The sequence below is a fragment of the Leptonotus elevatus genome, chromosome 1, assembly GCF_054856555.1.
Source record: "Leptonotus elevatus isolate MCC_2025b chromosome 1, RoL_Lele_1.0, whole genome shotgun sequence".
In the NCBI taxonomy this organism is placed as follows: Eukaryota; Metazoa; Chordata; class Actinopteri; order Syngnathiformes; family Syngnathidae; genus Leptonotus; species Leptonotus elevatus.
In genome coordinates, this window is record NC_141239.1 from 1,682,890 (window position 1) to 1,701,699 (window position 18,810).

The window sequence follows — 18,810 nt, forward strand, 5'->3', positions numbered from 1 at the left end:
TGGAAATTGTTGGATTATTAACATTGTTTTTCAGTTTCAATTTATATTTTAGCCGTTTTGGATTTAGTTATAGCTGTGTAGCTCAATGAATAGTATTGTCTATTGTATTCTTATCTGTCTCTCTCGCCTGAGAAGAGAAGGGCAACAAGTTTCTTTTTTATATGATCCAAAAGGGAGTATAGCCTAGTACCGGTCTCAGTCGGTCGAAGAGAGTCCAAGGACAGGCTGATGTATTATTGTTCAAATCTAATCTGATTTGTATTTATGGGAACTTCTTTAACTTTAAGAGGAGACTTTTCGTATTCACCCACTTTTCAATAAATAATGATGTGCAGGAGAAGGAGGGACACACAATCTGAACGGAACACGGCGTCAGTGTCTTCATTATTGTGTGATCAGAAGCTTCTGATAATTATACTTTTGCAAAGGGACTTCTTCACCAGGATCTCACCATTCAGTTAATTGAACACGCAAAGAGTACAATACATAATATTGAGTACTCTTAACAAAATGTACAGGGCGTCTTTAATTATTTCCGGTGAAACACAGCACAGTAATTGTTGATGAAGAAGCAGTTGGGATATTCAAACCTGAATGAAGCCTAACATTTAGTGCGACTCTAACATACACTGTCAAATATTTCTACTGTGCAAGGACATTTTATTTGACAACACTCTGGTTTCCTTCCATTTCCGTAAGCAGCTGTCTTCTGTCAGTAATATGGTCTCCGTGGATTATTCTGTGAAAACATTTGATTAAAAAAAGTCAGTGATCAGTTGTTTTTTTTACACATTTATGGTGTGGTATAAAAAAAAAAAGAGTAGGAGTAAGAGTGCTTACCAGTGGATTAGGCCGGAAGCGGTAGGCGAGCATCATCCTCTTTCTGAAGGCATCATACTCGTCATCGCTTTTTGACAGATCGGCTGGACGGTCAACGCCAAAGCCTGCTCCGTTCATCGCCGTGCTGCCCCTGCGACCGGTCATAAAAGCACTTGAATCCGGTTCGACAAGCCAAGAAGGTATTGAATCAAGAAAAAAAGTCGTCTGGACAAACACGCACCAGGAAAAAGGGATTTTAAAAGACCTAAAGCTTCACACAAAGAGTTACTTTATATTTGTTTACTGTAATATAGACAAAAAAAAAAAAACTAAGTAAGAGCCACTGTATCCTAAGTTTTATTTGTTTACATAAAAACACAAGGGATGTGAGGAGGGAGGTTGTTGTGGTCAAAAATGCAAAAACGATCACATTATCCAACCAAGCATTTGATCATTTTCCACTTTAGCAAAAAAAAAAGTTGTCCTTCTAAACCAGATTCTTCTTCAGTAATAACGAGGTCAACTCAAATGAAAATTGTTAACTGTAATTTAAATACTATTGAATCTGAGATAAAAAAAAAAAAAGATAAGTATTATTACACATTTAATTGTGTTCTGCACACGCACAGACAAAAAAGAATCCCATCGGGATATAATGAAACGAAACGGGCTGTGACGTCATCAATATTTTTTGTTTTCTATGCAGGATGGCAGAGTGACGCAACTCCACTCGACGAATGAAGAATCAAATGGACGAGACGAAAGGCCGCGCATTTGCAAAGATGCCTACGCACTTGTTGACAGGAGCCTTGATGCCCTGCCCGTCGCTGCCAAGACCTTCGCCTTCCTTCCAGCCCATCTTCATCAGCATGCGGAAACCCAGATTCTCCACTGTCAACTTGAACTCTTTGTATTCGGAGTAATCTGGGTCACGCCCCTCCTGCGGCGGGAATAACAGATGCGCAATTCACGCCGGTGTCGCTTTGACTTTTCTCACAGGAAGGAAAAAAAAAAAAAAGAGGGCAAAAGAAAAGAAGCACGGATGGAAGACAACAAGTTGATTTATTAATGAATAGGCTTGTCCGCTCCTTGCGCCTTATGTCGGCCATCATAGTTGTGTTAATGACATCTTTGTATTCTCCCTACCATAAGTTGCAACTTAATTTGTCTAAAATTGCTTGTTTGGGAGTTTAAAAAAAAAAAAAAAAAAAAAAAAAAGGAGTGGGAATACAAAACGCTAAACTCTCCATCCTTTAGTTAGCAGGCTACTTCCTGGTTCATGGATGATGTAAGACGATGATGTCACAAACTGAGTTTTAATTGTACGAGTGAAAGCATTGAGATAAATCCGTAATAAATAAAAAAGTAGGTGATGTCTTTTTTTTTTCTTTTTTTTTTAATCTGGGAAACATGCAATGTACGCATAGCACTAAATATGAAACTAAATGAGAACTCAGATTTGATCAACAATTATGCCTTGACTTAAGAGTCGGAATTCTGCTCAGACCACAAAACACTTGTACTTTAATAAGAGTGTTTTTTAAATTGAATTTATAAATTTGATAGCTTTTTAATCAATAGAATGCAAACATTCAACAGTCTGACATCATGATAACTGAATGGGAATTTAATGCTGCAATATGGGGGGAAAAAATCCCCCAAAATATCTTTACAGTAGCCTTCTTATTTGACCATTTATGATCGAAATGTTTTCTAATTAGTAGATTAACAACTTAGCTGCTCGCAATGTGCTACTGTCGTACGCTAGCTCTGCTAAGCGGCACGATTGAAAATGAAACTGAATTCATCATTAAAAATATGAAATAGTCATTTCCTTCCTTGTCGTTTAAAGAGAATCCCAACAACGGCTGACCTTGAGTGCTTTGAACGTCTCCATGAACTTATCCAGCTCCTCAGGAGGCAGGAAGTCCCCGATGAAGTGTTTCCCTTTGCCCATATCTGTCAGAGATTCTGCCCACTCTGAGGAAATCAGCACAACAACACGATCCGATTAAATTACAAGACGCCGCCGGTTGAAACGCTGCCCCCCGTTAATGGCTGTCCAGCCCCCGCACCTCGCGTCTTCTCCATTTCCATCTTCCGCAGCCGATGCTCCCAGGTGCCGGCCTCCTGGTCCACCTCCTCGTCGCTGTCGTACTCGTGCTGGTGGTCTTTGATGGCCTTGTCCCACATCTGCTGCATCTCGGCCATCGCGCGCTTGTGCTTCATGATCATGTCATACATCTCTTGCATCTGCAAAAAATGATTCGATCAACAGCTCGCATCCGACGCGCTCGCCCCGAGTCTCGTCATGGTGTCATTTCTCAACCACAGGGATGTGATTTGACCAAAGTGAAATGATCTGAAAATTTTAGCCGGGGGGGTCCGGGGGCCGCGGGCACTCAGCTCGGTCCAGAGCTCATGGGTTTTCCGTGTTTTTAAGTACTTTCAATGCACTCGGATGACAAAAGAAATAGACAAAACGACAGCATAAATTTTCAATGTATATTGAACTATCCCATATAAAATTGCAGTTTTGGTCAACTCAAAATCAGTCACATTCAAAAACATTGAGTGACTGCCTTTACTTCACTGAGAATATCATCATATATATTTACCATGCAATAAATCATTTAATCAATCATTCTTAATTTAATACATAATGCATGACAAAAACATAAAATACCTCATGCAGCAAGCTCTGGTAAAAACACAATCATGCATTCGGATTAACTAAGATCATCTCTGTAACTGCATACATCAAGACAGTCAACATATTGAAACCTGAAAAGTGCAAACGTGCAGCATTCATTTGAGTTTGTGTCAATGCTTAACCATGTTAAATATTTATGGCCATTTTTATTACGTTATAATATTTTCGAAAATTTGATTTCGATTCATTTGAAACGTTTACCACCGACCTCAAAATTCACGACTCTGTCAGCAACTGGTGCAGGTTCACGTCTCTCGATTACCGCTTCCGATTGTGATGTCAATAAGGGATGGAGGCCGTAAAGTTTTGGGAGTTTTCGTTTGGGCACCGAAACTTCCAGCGATGGAATAATTTGTTGTTCTTGACTGGAGTTCTTTCACGTGTTTTTTGCTCTTTGCGTGACTTTCGAGAGCTTTGAAACCTCTCGCACCATCGTCAACGGTATCACGGCACCAAATGCAAAAAGCGCTTTCCCGGCACGATCGATCTTCCGAATAAAGTCACTCAACAAATTCGTCACAGTCTTCTTTCCAACATTTGTAGATATATCCTTCTCTAAACCGGTCCCATCGAAACTTGTTTTTTACGATCTTGTCAATTTCCTTAACTCGCGGAGCATCTTTGCGTTCGATCACGGACATCTTTCTTTTAAACAGCCGGCAAAAAACGTCTGAGAAATGAACAAAGGCATACGCCTATGCCTTTATAACAAGCGCGTTTATTGGTCAACACGGAGACTTCAGCCAATCGCAAGATCCGTTTCATTTCAGTTACGGAAACACTAAAATGGAACGCTGTCGAGAGACGAAATCGGATTTTTTACCACTTAAAAAAATTGTAACATTTTATTTTTGGGAGATAAAAAAAGCGGGAATTCCGCGAATTAGCGGAAAAATCACATCCCTGCAACAAGTACAAAACAGTCAAATGGGAAATGGAGTGCACAAACCAGGAGTGACATTGTTTCTTTTCCTTGTGGGCCTGAGCTAAACGGATTTTTTTTTTCCACCTTGTGTGTACGAACAACTGTGTACCTCTTGTTGCTCCTTGAGCTGCCTCTTCTGGTCTTCAGACAGTTCCGTCACCCCAACAAGACCAGCGGGCTTCCCCTTCTTATAACCAAGGCCTTGAAGATCTTGAGCTAAAACACACGAGGGACATGACCGCAATATTCATGCATTAATATATATATTTCAGAGCTGTCAAAATTAATTGATCAATCGGCAAAGTAGTCGATGATCAAATAAATCGACAAATATTTGAAAAATCGCATAATTGGAGTTTGTGCACGGCTCTGGAATGCCCTACAAAGTGTAGAGGCCTTTAAGAAAGATCTAAAGACACATTTATTTCAGAAGGCCTTTTAAAGTTTTATGTTTTCGATATTGTTGAGGGTGACATGGAGATCACAAACCTGCCCTGTTGAACTTTTTTTTTTTACTTGACACTGCAGCACTTTGAAATGTCTTTGGAAATGTAAAGTGCATTACAAATACAATTTATTTTTTTATTATCATTGAGCCTTATTTTTATTTTTATTTAAAAGGGTCCAAATTCTCTGATTTCAGCATATGAACAGTAATTGTTCACGGTTTTGTAGTCCTTCATGAAAAAAATGATTATCTTCTGTGTTTAATTCAAATAAGACATTTGCAAACATCTGTTTTTCCTTTTTCTTTTGTAACGCAAAATTAAAAAGAATCTAATGAGTCGATTAATCTATTGAATAGCCGATAATCAATTCTAAAAATATTTGATAGTGACAGCACATATTTTTATTCATTTTATTTTATTATATTATACTTGTATTTTTTTTTTTTATATATTCATCAATACATATAGTTTGTCTCACTTGTTTTCAATTTAAAGGTATGTAAGAACACGCACAAAAAATGCAAAATAAAATGTATCGTGTCTGCTGGTGTGACAGATTTGATTCAGTTTTAGTCCGGAATGATCAGGAAAATGAGGTTGTGCCGTATCTAATGAGTCGATTAATCTATTGAATAACCGATAATCAATTCTAAAAATATTCGAAAGTGACAGCACATATTTTTATTCATTTTATTTTATTATATTATACTTGTATTTTTTAATTAATTAATTTGTATTTTTTTTAAATATATATTCATCAATACATATAGTTTGTCTCACTTGTTTTCAATTTAAAGGTATGTGAGAACACGCACAAAAAAATGCAAAACAAAATGTATCGTGTCTGCTGGTGTCACGGATTTGATTCAGTTTTAGTCCGGAATGATCACGAAAATGAGGTTGTGCCGTATCTAATGAGTCGATTAATCTATTGAATAACCGATAATCAATTCTAAAAATATTCGAAAGTGACAGCACATATTTTTATTCATTTTATTTTATTATATTATACTTGTATTTTTTAATTAATTTATTTGTATTTTTTTTTTTAAATATATATTCATCAATACATATAGTTTGTCTCACTTATTTTCAATTTAAAGGTATGTGAGAACATGCACAAAAAATGCAAAACAAAATGTATCGTGTCTGCTGGTGTCACGGATTTGATTCAGTTTTAGTCCGGAATGATCACGAAAATGAGGTTGTGCCGTATCTAATGAGTCGATTAATCTATTGAATAACCGATAATCAATTCTAAAAATATTCGATAGTGACAGCACATATTTTTATTTATTATACTTGTATTTTTTAATTAAATATATATATATTTTTTTTATATATATTCATCAATACATATAGTTTGTCTCACTTGTTTTCAATTTAAAGGTATGTGAGAACACGCACAAAAAATGCAAAACAAAATGTATCGTGTCTGCTGGTGTCACAGATTTGATTCAGTTTTAGTCCGGAATGATCACAAAAATGAGGTTGTGCCGTATCTAATGAGTCGATTAATCTATTGAATAACCGATAATCAATTCTAAAAATATTCGAAAGTGACAGCACATATTTTTATTCATTTTATTTTATTATATTATACTTGTATTTTTTAATTAATTAATTTGTATTTTTTTTTTAATATATATTCATCAATACATATAGTTTGTTTCACTTGTTTTCAATTTAAAAGTATGTGAGAACACGCAAAAAAAATGCAAAACAAAATGTATCGTGTCTGCTGGTGTCACGGATTTGATTCAGTTTTAGTCCGGAATGATCACGAAAATGAGGTTGTGCCGTATTTAGGAAAAACCTAGTAGAGTTCCCGCCATGTACTGTGCATGTATGCCAAGTACCAGAGAGAGACGGCATGCTGGGGTCCGGCACGCCAAGTTCCTGAGGGGCGACGATGGACGGAACGGGAAGCTCCACTTTGTCATCTTCGGCGCCCCATCGGCTCTTCCGCTTGCGTTTGACGGGCGCCGTCGCATCTTCCGCCTGACTGTGCGCTTGAGATGCCGGGGCGAACGCGACCTGGGCTCGCGCAGGAGCAGCCGCCGCTTTCTGCGGCTCCGTCCTGGACTCCGCCGCCGCCGACGAAGGTGAGGACGTCTGGGAGGCTGCGGCCCGATACTCCCGTAGCTTCTCTTTGTAGTAACGGTTGGCTGGGTTTTGGTGATCAAATAAAAAACTGGAGGGATAAAAAAAAAAAAAAAAGCAACAAAAGTCACGCAAGGCGAACGACAAATGAGCATTTACTGGGGCTGGCGTGAACGTTGTTGTTTTTTTTTTTTGAAAGAAGCCGACCTGAAGGTGGGGTTGTTGCGGTTACGCTCGATGGCGATGCTTTCCACCTCTGGGCCGCCTTCAGCCACAAACCGGGCCAGCTTCTCGGCCACTTGCTGGGTTTCCGCGTCCACTGGGGGGGAGACTTTAAGCAGTCTATCAGTACGGGGGCTCAAATGACACTCTACTACTGTACCATACTCAACTGGCATCATACATCACCAGTCTAGAGCTAATGGAGGATAAAACAAAAAGAGGGAGGAGGAGCAACGAGGACAGCACTGGTGAATGGGAATTGAGTTGACCAAATACGTACTGCAACAAATGGCAACTCATACTTGATACCGACACGCACCTGGTGCCATTCGTACCTTTACTTACTGTTGTCGCCGTGTTAATGACATCTTTGTATTCTCCCTACCATAAGTTGCAACTTAATTTGTCTAAAATTGCTTGTTCGGGAGTAAAAACAAAAAAAAAAAAAAAGGAGGAGGGGGGGATACAAAACGCTAAACTCTCCATCCTTTAGTTAGCAGGCTACTTCCTGGTTCATGGATGATGTAAGACGATGATGTCACAAACTGAGTTTTAATTGTACGAGTGAAAGCATTGAGATAAATCCGTAATAAATAAAAAAGTAGGTGATGTCTTTTTTTTTTTTTTTCAAATCTGGGAAACATGCAATGTACGCATAGCACTAAATATGAAACTAAATGAAAACTCAGATTTGATCAACAATTACGCCTTGACTTAAGAGTCGGAATTCTGCTCAGACCACAAAACACTTGATGACGATTGGCTTTTAAGAGTGTGTTTTTAATTGAATTTATACATTTTATAGCTTTTTAATCAATAGAATGAAAACATTCAACAGTCTGACATCATGATAACTGAATGGGCATTTAATGCTGCAATATGGGGAAAAAAATCCCCAAAAATGTCTTTACAGTAGCCTTCTTATTTGACCATTTATGATCGAAATGTTTTCTAATTAGTAGATTAACAACTTAGCTGCTCACAATGGGTACTCCTGCAAGCCTCTGGCCAATAGTTTTCAGAAATGGATTCGGGTTTGAATTTCTCGTGTCCTGTCTGTGGATGTGACGGGCGTGTATGTGAAGAAGGGTATGAGCGGTTTCATTTTTCGTCAGCAGGTGGCAGTAGCGATTCGAAATTGGAATATTCTACATTCAGTAGCTTTAAGTGGGAGTGGCAATAAACAGCTTGGCTTTTTTTTATTTTTTAAGAATTGTTCATAAACTGGTGTTATTTTGATGTCACCAATATAACAATTGTAACTCAAATATTTGCTTGCACCTCACGACAAAAAAAAAATCTGTCATGTGATAGCTCTTATCTACAAAAAAAAAGAAGAAGCTACAAGTCAAAGTACAAGTAAATAAAAAATTACCTGGTGCAATAAAGTCCATTGTATATGACAGTAATGACAATGTATCATTACAAGACCAAACTTGTATGTTCGATTGAGCTATAACGTCTCAACAGAATGGCAACTGACAAAGTAATACATTGTGGGCCAGGGGTGTCAAATACAATTTAATTCAGGGGCCACAAGTTTGAAGACAAGCATCTGCGTGGCCTAATAAGATATGAATAATGATGGGTCAAAAATATTTCAAGCTTTTTTTATTAATTACACGTACATCCTGCAGATCAATTTGAATTTTCTTAACAAAAATGAGCATGACATTTTTGCATCAAATCCGTAGCCAAATATTTGAACATCCTTTAAGTGCCCATTCAGTGGACAAAATTAGACCCAGCTGTTAATTTTGGTGAAAAACTTCAGTTTGTGATATGTCCTGATTGGCTCAACTGGTGGGGCCAGTTCTGGCTCACGGGCCATATGTTTGACACCCCCGAGCGCACATTTCAGCTTCTAAAATGAAGGAATCGGAGCTGCCACAAGACAACTTACCATTGAAAGGCGTGTTTTTGGGCGCAGGTGCGTTCCTTCTTAATTCGGCAACTCTCTTTTTGTAGTATAGATACTCCATACTGTTTCTATCGCTCAAAAATCTGGGGTGGGGACACAGGAGGTTAAAAACTTTATGAGTTGAATAAAGCCGGAGGAGAGGATCTGCCCTTCAGACTTACGAGAAAAGCGGATCGTCCTTGTAGTCCTCCTTGGCCCTCCTCTCCAGCTCGGGTCCCCCCTCCGCCACAAAAGAGGCCAGCTTGTTGATAATCAGTCTGGTGTCTGGGTCCTCTGGGGGAGAAACTTTAAGCAGGCTATCAGTACATTTACTCTCTTTGGTCACGCGTGACAACAAAATGCCAGTCTTAAGCCAAGTGCGCCCTCGAAGCAGGCAGAGGGGGGGGGGGGGGGGGTGACCCGAAATGTGTCCCGAGCCATTTTGTGGTCCAGAGCCACACTGAATCGCACGGGCCTGGATTTACCTTTCATATTTAAGAATTCTGAGAAATCGATCTCTTCCTCGTCGTCGTCGTCATCTGGGGAACAAAACACGCTTGGCCTCTGGCTGAGAACCGGACTCTTCTTCGACTGCGAGTAGCTCTTAAACTGGCTGAGCATGCTGCCGACGCCAGGACGTTTGCCAACGAAAACGCTTTTTTTTTGCAGTGCGTTTCCTCCGGGGGATGACGATTGGCTTTTGGTGTCACTGGGGGGACCTTGAGAAAAGAGCAATTACAAAAATTGAAATGGATAAAACAAAAAAGGGTACAGTAACAGTTATTGTCTGAACACTGGGGCTGCAGCTATAAGGATCTTTTTTTAGAATGATCCCATCAAATATTTGGGAGAAAAATGCATTCATAAATCAATCAAAATGTGCATGTTAGGTGCAGGTTTTTTTGACTTGGATAGTATCCCCGCATAAAGTACCTCAATACCGGTACTGAAACAGTACAATAATAGCTCTGTGAATAATAACAGTTAATAATAGCTCACACCAAAACATATATTATTTTGTAATAATTACTATATGAATAATAATTAAAATACTTTACTAAATCAAAGAATACTTAAAAAAAATGTTTTTAAATACCACTAATTATTTTATATATGTGAAGCACTGTACCAAAAGAATGTGTTATTAATAAAGTCTTCGGGCAGCATGAAATCTCACTAAATGCAGTGTAAAAAAAGTATTTATCCAAAATCCAATAAGAAGTCTATGGAAAACTGGCCAAATACTTTTTTTTTTGCCCCACCGTATTTAACTTTTGACATTCCAAGCTCTAGAATGGAGGATCGAAGCCTCGAGATTTGATTCGTTATTGTAACATAAGATGGACCATTGAATGTAATTAAGTACTGTCGCGTAGCAAAGTGATTTGACGCCATCATTCCTCTTTTGTTATATGTCCGCTTCTGAGGATTTGATAGAACGCCCACATTGTTTAGATTTTTATAGTTATATCTAATGCATTGATTTTTTTTCCCCGTGTGATTTTCAAATGCCCTGTTGTCTAAATATATCCACTTGAAACACAAATGATATGGGAAGAGCTTGTGGTACTAACCGGAAACGCTGTTAGGTTTCTGCTTCTGTATGGTCATGAATTGCTGTAAGAAGCTGCCATCATTTACAAACTTGTTGGAGGAGGGTCCTTGCGTAGTGGGAGAACTATTGGGATCGCAAGAGGAGACATTATTCATTTAGCTTACAATCAATGCAACAGAATGGGTATGTAACACCTGACATTATTAACACAATCAAACTAACAGAATGACTGATTGTACACGAGTATGTACTTACCTTGCAGGCAGACATTTATTTGGGGTTTGTGCATTAATTTTGGCTTGCTCTGCCAATTTGGCTTCAATTTCCTTCTTTTTCTCGGCTATCAGTTGCTCTTGGCGGATAATATTCATGTTCATCTTCTGTTTCTGTGGCTGTGCGTTCTTGTTTTTCCATCCTGCTCTCCCTAAAAGAGCAAGAGGAGAAGCAACATTATGAATATTTTACAGACGTTCTACGTTGGTACTAACAAAGTGTTACCATTTCTTAAGATGAATAACACAATACTAAAAACTAGACAGTGGGATGGAGTTTAACGTGCAGTGCAAATTTAATTTCATGGTATGAACTAACGATTGTTCTCGCACGCTATTAGTCGCATGCTAGCTACGATGGTTAATACTGTAGTCTTTTCGGCTACATGGTGCTAACTGACGCCGAATGCTAGTATTCACTGAAACTACGGCCAAACAGAGAACGAAACAGTAGGAATGTACCTGTATCACTAGACTCCATTGTCGTAGTAGGAAAGGAATGTAATTTTACAAACGACGTCAACAGGCATACGCAAATGTTGCATCGATGCTATTGAGGCTACTTCACTCGCTAATTTGAGAGCATAAACAAGAGCACTACTTCCGGTAGGCTTTTTTCCCACCCCCGAAATAAAAGCACAGTTACGAACAAGATACATAGAACGCCTTTGTCAAAGTCAAATACAAAATGGATCAGGTACATTTCAAAAATAGACTAAATGAATACTATGGCTTTTCAGATAGATTATATGCATCAATTATACAATATTTTTCCTAAATTTGAGGCATTTCAAGAAAGATACAAACGTATTGTGGAAACAGAAAAAAAATGGGTTTAAAAAAAAGGACAAGACGAGAATAGTATTTAACACATAGTCATTATTTGTATTGCACATAATAAGACCAAATGCAAATGCCTTCTACTAGACCCCCCCCCCCCCCCAAAAAAAAAAAACTCCTAGAAAACTTGAGGGTGAAGCCAGCCATGTATCAGGTCATAAAGCTTTCATAAGGCACCTGCCGGATGTTCAGTTGCCGTTTTTATCGACGAAGCTTCTGCTTGTTTTGCTATCTATCCCAGAATGCATCGCGGCATGTCGTCAGTTCCACTTCTCATAGTGAATGGCCGTACGGCGTCCGCTGCTGTGCGCACACGACGAGTTCGAACGTTTTCACTCGCCTCATCGCTCATTCTTCGGCAGCGGATCGGTCAAGTCCATGCCCTCGCGTTGGCGAGTCCGTTCTCGCGATCGTTTGGTAAAAAACCTGCCAGTGTTGTTGAGTGGAGAGAAATGGCCGAAGCTTCTTTACCGTCGTCCTGCCGTTTTTTCTGCCACCGGTGTTCAGCAGAGATAAGCCCGCGTTTACCGGTAAGGCAAACCAAGCGGCAGTTGATGTCTTGACTTTGACGAATGGTGTGATGGTTGTGTGTGGTTGTGTGTGTTTGTGTGTTTGTGTGTGTTTGTGTGTGGGGGACAGAGTTACGTCGCTAGCCACGCTCGCTTGCTAGCAAGTACTCGTACGACTTATTGTTCAACTTGGTGGACGCGTTGCCGTTATAATGGTGTAGTGAATATAATATGTATAACCTTGTCTTCGTAACAATACACTTGTGACTGTATTCAATTGTGTCGGCCTGTGCTCAAAGGTTTGCGATCCTTTCCAACGCCGATAATAAAAAGCAAGCGATTACGATTGTCAGATTTTCAGTCACTGAATATCAATACTAATTGTTGTAATGCAATTTCCCTTTATTAGTTGTATAGACAGCAGAAAATGTGTATTCAATCTAGTAACTGTTGTCTCGATGATGGTATTCATATTATTAGATTGGATTCTTCAATGGAATGCCTGTGATTTCCCTTTTATCAACTCAATCTTTACTCAAGTTGATATTTAATCATTTTAGTCAAATAAAAGTGTGTTTCTCTAGAAAAACAAAACTCAAGACAATTTGGCCCGCGACCTGCCATCCTTTACATCATTTGGCCCTCAGCTATAAAAAAAACAAAACAAAAAAAAGTCTCCTCATAAGCTCTGACGTGCACAGGCAGCCAACGGAGGGAGGTGAGAAAAGAGCAGCTTCCATTTACGGGTTCCAGTTAAGAGGCGAGCAGCAACATTTTTGAAGCGACTGGGGACGTTTCGAGGTAAAGTAAAGAGGATTGCTGAAATCCAGCCGACGTGATGAATCCATTGTAGTCATTCTGGAAACAAGCAACTTCTATACAACCTCTTAAGAAACCATCAATATTATTATTATTATTTTGTATAAAAAAAAATTGTGTGTTCTTCCGAGTGTCATGTACTAATGTGACTTTCATTTTGGTGTCATTTTCTGAAGGACTTTACCTGTCCACGCTGCGAATCTGGATTCATCGAGGAATTGCCGGATGAAAGAAGGTATAAGGAAAATACTGAAATACTGAAATGGAAATATTGTAAATATTCTCCCCCCCCCCCCCCCCCCCCCCCCCCCCATGCAGAAGTGAAGATAGCTCTCCATCCACATCCTCCGCAAGTGAACAGACACAAATACCCTTTCAGGTCAGTTAAAGCCGTCGATTGAGGAATTTTGCACTTTCAAGCCGGCGTATGAAATCATCCCCGTTCTTGTCTTTTCCAGCCGATCATGAATCACCAGCACTTGTTCACCTTTCCCTCCGGGAACAATCCATTCACTCTGGGAATTTTCAATGAAAACTTTGAACTCAGAACTTGGCTACCCACGGAAGATAACAGAGAGACAGACATCCAGCGGGAGCAGGAAATGGATTCGCAGCAACGATCGGGTGCGCACCAAGCGCGGGGTCGACATGCGGCTCAGCGGCAGGGCACGCGCCATGAAGGAGTTCCCACGTTAGAGGGGTAACCATGTGTGGAGATTGTGTTTTAGTTAACAAAAAGTCATTGTGTTAACATGTTATTATTATTATCACCACACGGCAAATTTCAATCTTAAACTTTTTTTTTTTTTTTTTTTACTATTAATACAGAATTATCCAACAGCTAGTCAATGGGATCATAGCACCAACAGCCATGCCAAATATTGGAGTGGGACCATGGTAAGTATCTACTTTTCACAGTTTTTTTTTAATTGTGTAAGTAACATTAAATGGTCGAAACTTTTTGTAGGGGTGTGCTTCATTCAAACCCAATGGATTATGCGTGGGGAGCGAATGGACTGGATGCCATCATAACACAGGTTGAAAACGCGTTTTTTTATATTACATTCTTTAAAGTTAGAAATGTCTCCCAAGCAACGGGCGACTTGTAATATGCCATCATTTAATTCACTCATAATTCATTATTATTTGTATTTGATCTTTTTCTTGGTGGGCTGGAACGGATTAATGACCATTCCATTCATTTCAGTGGGGAAAGATGATTTGGGAAATGAGTGTTTTTGCGAAATTCAAATTCGAAGTCAATGCCCCGGTGCACTGTAAACATTTGAAGTACAATGTACACACGTGTGCAAAAGCTATCATGAAACACTACAAATGCGTTTTGCTCAATTGTGGCCTGCATCGCGTGAAGCTCCTCAACCAGTTTGAAAACACGGGTCCTCCTCCAGCGGATCGAGAGAGGATCAAGAGTTTGCCAACAGTCACCGTCACAGAAGAACACGTGGGTACGTTTAAAGAAAGAAAAAGAAAAAACAATAAAACACTTAAAAATGATCAACATTGTAAAAAAAATATGGATCATATTTGTAGATGATGATGAGTTGTTGTTGTCCGTGTGCAGGCGCTGGTTTAGAGTGCCCCGTGTGCAAAGAAGACTACAGTGTCGGCGAGAGCGTCAGGCAGCTGCCATGCAATCATTTGTTTCACAATGACTGTGTCGTTCCTTGGCTTGAACAGGTATCGCACCCGCACCGACGTCACGCCTCATTTTGTACAACCGCGCGATCAAACACTCATTTTTAGAAGGAAAATAATCCAAAAATATTGGAAACGCCTCAGCATGGTGCTGCAAATGACATTTATTGTGGTAAACCTTTAAAGGGAGAGAAAGCACTTCCTGTCTGTATGACCTGACAGTAAAATATTATTGAAAGTAGATCATCGCTCTTTGACCCCATCTTATGCCTCTAATTTAATTTTAAATGATTATGAAGTTGATGGCCTCTTTAACTCATTCACTCCTAGCCATTTTCACTGAAGCAATCCCCTTCACTCCCGGCTGTTTTACTAGATTTGGACAGATTTTTCCATGGCCCACAGACTATTTGTTCTATTGCTATAAAAACATGAAACCTACCAAAAGAAAAATCAGAGTCTCTTCTTTCATCAGGAAAAAAACTATATTTCTATATTTTAGTTTCCGTTTTGCAGCAATTAGCATTAGAATAGCTACGTTTCATCATTATTCACAAACACTGGGGAAAATAACTTTTTGCAACATAGCCCTGGTTGATCTCTTATACTCTGCTGCCACCTGCTGGCCGTTTTTTGAAATAACTACCATTCGGAGGCTGCATCAAAGCCTTCTGTATGCTCTAGCATAATAAAACATAAAAAACGTATACAGTAAATACGTTTTTGGGAGCACGGTCATATTTCAAATAGAACGTATTTATATGTTTTTGGGAGCAAATGAGTTAATTGATTGCACATTCCAAAGAAATACAACATCAAATCTGTAACATTTCGTTTTTGGCAGTACAGGGAGTCCTGAAGTTCCGACGTACACGACCTACGTCGTTTCGACTTTACGATGGCCGCGCCTCGTCCGTAGCACTTTCGTTTTCGTTAATTCCCCGCAGTAATCACGGCACGTAAACGTTATTTCAAGTTGTGTTGTTGTTGCCTCCAGCAAGGGACGTCCATCGAGCAGGTTGGCTCGCCATCAGGCGCGGCACCTTTCCGTGTTTACGTTTTTATCAGCTCCGCTTTGCCGTCCGTCCGCAATGAATGTCCGCGCGGAAATACAAAATATTGCTTCCGGCAAATATGTTTTTTTTTTTAATTACTGTACAAAGTATTTTGATGTAAATATGGACTTTAACGGCGAAATTGGATTTACGTCGAAATTCGGGTTACATCGCCAGCGTAGGAGCGTAACTCGAAGACTTGATCGCGAGCAAGCCGTGCTAGCGCAGTAGCTGCCGCTGTACACGCCTGTTAGTGAGCGGGGGGGGGGGGGGGGGGGGGAGTTTGCTTGAGCGGAAATGTGAAATCTTGTCAGCTGCTGCCGATGTTGCTATGAGAGGCAGCATATAAAAAAAGAGAAGTGCACGCGGGGTATGTAACCAAATGACGCAGCTTACAAAATTCCATCGAAATTTTAATAGCAGGTTAACAGCGTCACGCGCGGCGCACACGTAACGACAGAAACTGTACCAATGCAGTATGTTGTGGTTGAAAATAATACTTAAATATTAGGGGCGTGCATCTTTCCAGCAAAAGACGATTTTATACTGTTTTTGATTCCAAAACGGTTTATTTGAAAGTGGAACAATTTAAGTCGGTGTGATATGATACGGTTACGTGTGACTTAAAAGAGGGTACGACGCAAGGAGTTTCTTATCATTTTACAATATGACTGAACTTGCCGGCAGGTTACTGAAAATGAGGCATTTCCGTCAAAAGTATACACAGTCAATTCTGTCGAGTCAATTTGACTCCATTTAGAGTGGGACCAAATAGACTCCGTTTTAGAGTCATAATTACACTTGGAAGAGATTAAAATACAGAATTGGAAAAAATGAAAGTGACTCAATTTAGGAACGAACTCACAACCTTCAGCTCGGGAGGAGACAGCAGAACTCCAACAGACCAACAACCATCTTTGGTCTGTTGGAGAAAAGCGAACCGTAGGAGGGGCATAGCTCAAGCTGAAGGTCGTGAGTTTGAACCATAACCCTTGTGTGAGTTTTATTTTTAATTTTTTTTCATTTTACTCTCTTCCTAGTGTAAATCTTAGTTTACTCTAAAACGGAGTCTATTTGGTCCCGATCTAAATAGAGTCAAAATTGACTCTAACAAGAGTCAAAATTGACTCTTAACAAGAGTCAAAATTGACTCTTAACAAGTCAAAATTGACTCTAACAAGAGTCAAAATTGACTCTAACAAGAGTCAAAATTGACTCTAACAAGAGTCAAAATTGACTCTAACAAGAGTCAAAATTGACTCTAACAAGAGTCAAAATTGACTCTAACAAGAGTCAAAATTGACTCTAATAAGAGTCAAATTGACATGACAGAATTTACAATTTGATATGCATCTTGATAGATGTTCAAGCAGAACACTTTAATTAGGTTTGATTTGATTTACATTCACATCTTTTAAATCCAAACTGATTTTCTAAGAGATGTCTTTTTTTTTTTGTTACACCCTTATTTACTGTGGCTTTAAGTGTTAAGTGGAATCTTGCTGAAATAGAATTGAACTTTTACAACAAGAAGTTCCCGGGTACAAAGTGACCTCCAGTCAGCTGCAGCCAAATTGTACCAATAGTATTTATTGTGATTTGAATTAAATAGTAGTACTCCTTCTGCCAGCACAAATAAATAGTTAAGTATATATATATATTTTTTTAATTATTGAGCAATTTAAAGTGGTAAAAATAGCTTGCTCTCTTTGATGATGCAACGTTAATGACGATGATGATTTTGATATGACAGAACAAAAATGCAATTTTGTGGGTTTCCTCAAAAGTGATCGTTTTGGAGGTGGAAGGTAAAAAAAAAGAAAAACCCATTACAGTCCTGATTATATGGAACACAAAATGTTGTTTCTTGGTAAGAACACCAGGGGTCGTAGTTTTTCCATTGCAGTCAAGTCAATGAGCTATAGCCCTGAAGTTTTCCCCAAGGTCGTCTCGTTGCTCAGTGTTAGCATTAGCATAGCTCGTCCAACAAAACAGGCTTGCTTGCAGTTGCATCACGCCTTAAGTGACATTTTGTTTCCCTCCCTTCCCACTAGCACGACACATGCCCCGTGTGCAGGAAGAGCCTCAATGGGCAGAACACAGCCACAAACCCACCGGATTTATCAGGGATGAACTTCTCGCCCTCCTCCTCCTCCTCGTCCTCCTCCAACTCGCCTAGCAATGAAAACGCTTCCGGCAACTCGTAGAGTTTCCCCCGGCAACCTCACGCTCTCAGCGAGTCTCGTCCACAGCGGACACAAAAGCAGCTGCTAGTCTTAATTCTCACGGACGTGTAAGTTGAGATGAATTTCTCTCCCGACTTCTTCTTACTCATCATTCCTCCACTTGCGCTGACTGGTCGCCGCTGTTGCAGCCATTGAGGACGTTCGCCCTGGAGCTGCCGCCAGCCGGAGGATCGGCGGGTACTGAGAGAATCGTAAAAGTAGGGTCTGCCACATGGCCGGGGACGCGTTTTTCCATTTCCAAATCAAAATACCGCTTTTGAACGTTGGCCCGTGTTGGTTATCAAGTTGTCAGAACAATGCTGACCCGATGTGCAGCCAGTGGATCAAATCATGCGTATGCTTCTGACTGTTATTTGTTTGCACATTTGCTTATTTTTGTTTTTAATTTGCACAATGTTTAGTATTTCAATGAGGCATTAGATGAACTACCAATTTATGTTCTTATTTTTTTTTTTAAAGGCATTCGAGTACTTTTTCTTAATAGATCCAGTGTGTGTGGTGCAATTTGGGTGGTTGAATTTGGTGAATTTATACTGCATTTTTATTATGAGTGAAGACAGGAACAAAAAAAATCCAAACCTTATTTATTGTACTTATGCCACCAGTACTTGGGCATGGGAAAAAAAATTACCTCTGTGAAACTGGCTAAAAGTGTTTTAATTGTATTGTTTTATTTACTGATTTAATGTTGTATTTTTACAGTCACAATAAAGTCCTTAAGAAAACA

The 18,810-nt window shown here is 39.5% G+C and overlaps 2 protein-coding genes across 4 annotated transcripts; one reads left to right on the forward strand and one right to left on the reverse strand.

The window, feature by feature from the left end:
• Positions 1–492: 492 nt before the first annotated feature.
• Positions 493–12,141, reverse strand: sugp1 (SURP and G patch domain containing 1). 2 transcript variants are annotated; one of them, XM_086070771.1, is made up of 14 exons: positions 11,976–12,141; positions 10,942–11,110; positions 10,706–10,809; positions 9,617–9,850; positions 9,314–9,437; positions 9,135–9,235; positions 7,217–7,340; positions 6,766–7,100; positions 4,567–4,673; positions 2,895–3,072; positions 2,693–2,799; positions 1,614–1,759; positions 841–970; positions 493–739 (listed from the first exon to the last, which is right to left on the reverse strand). In XM_086070771.1, the coding sequence occupies exons 2-14, from the start codon at positions 11,061–11,063 to the stop codon at positions 713–715; spliced, it is 1,839 nt and encodes a 612-aa protein (XP_085926897.1). In that variant the 5' UTR covers positions 11,064–11,110; positions 11,976–12,141; the 3' UTR covers positions 493–712. The 2 variants fall into 2 exon arrangements, with proteins under 2 accessions (XP_085926897.1, XP_085926888.1); XM_086070762.1 differs by lacking the exon at positions 11,976–12,141 and adding an exon at positions 11,421–11,584.
• On the forward strand, positions 12,040–18,810 carry LOC147180285 (E3 ubiquitin-protein ligase RNF126-like). Of its 2 annotated transcripts, XR_015094332.1 has the most exons (10): positions 12,040–12,328; positions 13,303–13,361; positions 13,445–13,505; positions 13,585–13,826; positions 13,955–14,023; positions 14,094–14,163; positions 14,499–14,592; positions 14,709–14,824; positions 17,892–18,130; positions 18,212–18,810. XR_015094332.1 is itself a non-coding variant. In XM_086070807.1 (9 exons), exons 1-9 carry the CDS (start codon positions 12,041–12,043, stop codon positions 18,042–18,044), a joined length of 1,152 nt encoding a protein of 383 aa, XP_085926933.1. In that variant the 5' UTR covers position 12,040; the 3' UTR covers positions 18,045–18,810. The 2 variants fall into 2 exon arrangements, 1 of the variants encoding a protein (XP_085926933.1); XM_086070807.1 differs by having other exon boundaries at positions 17,892–18,810.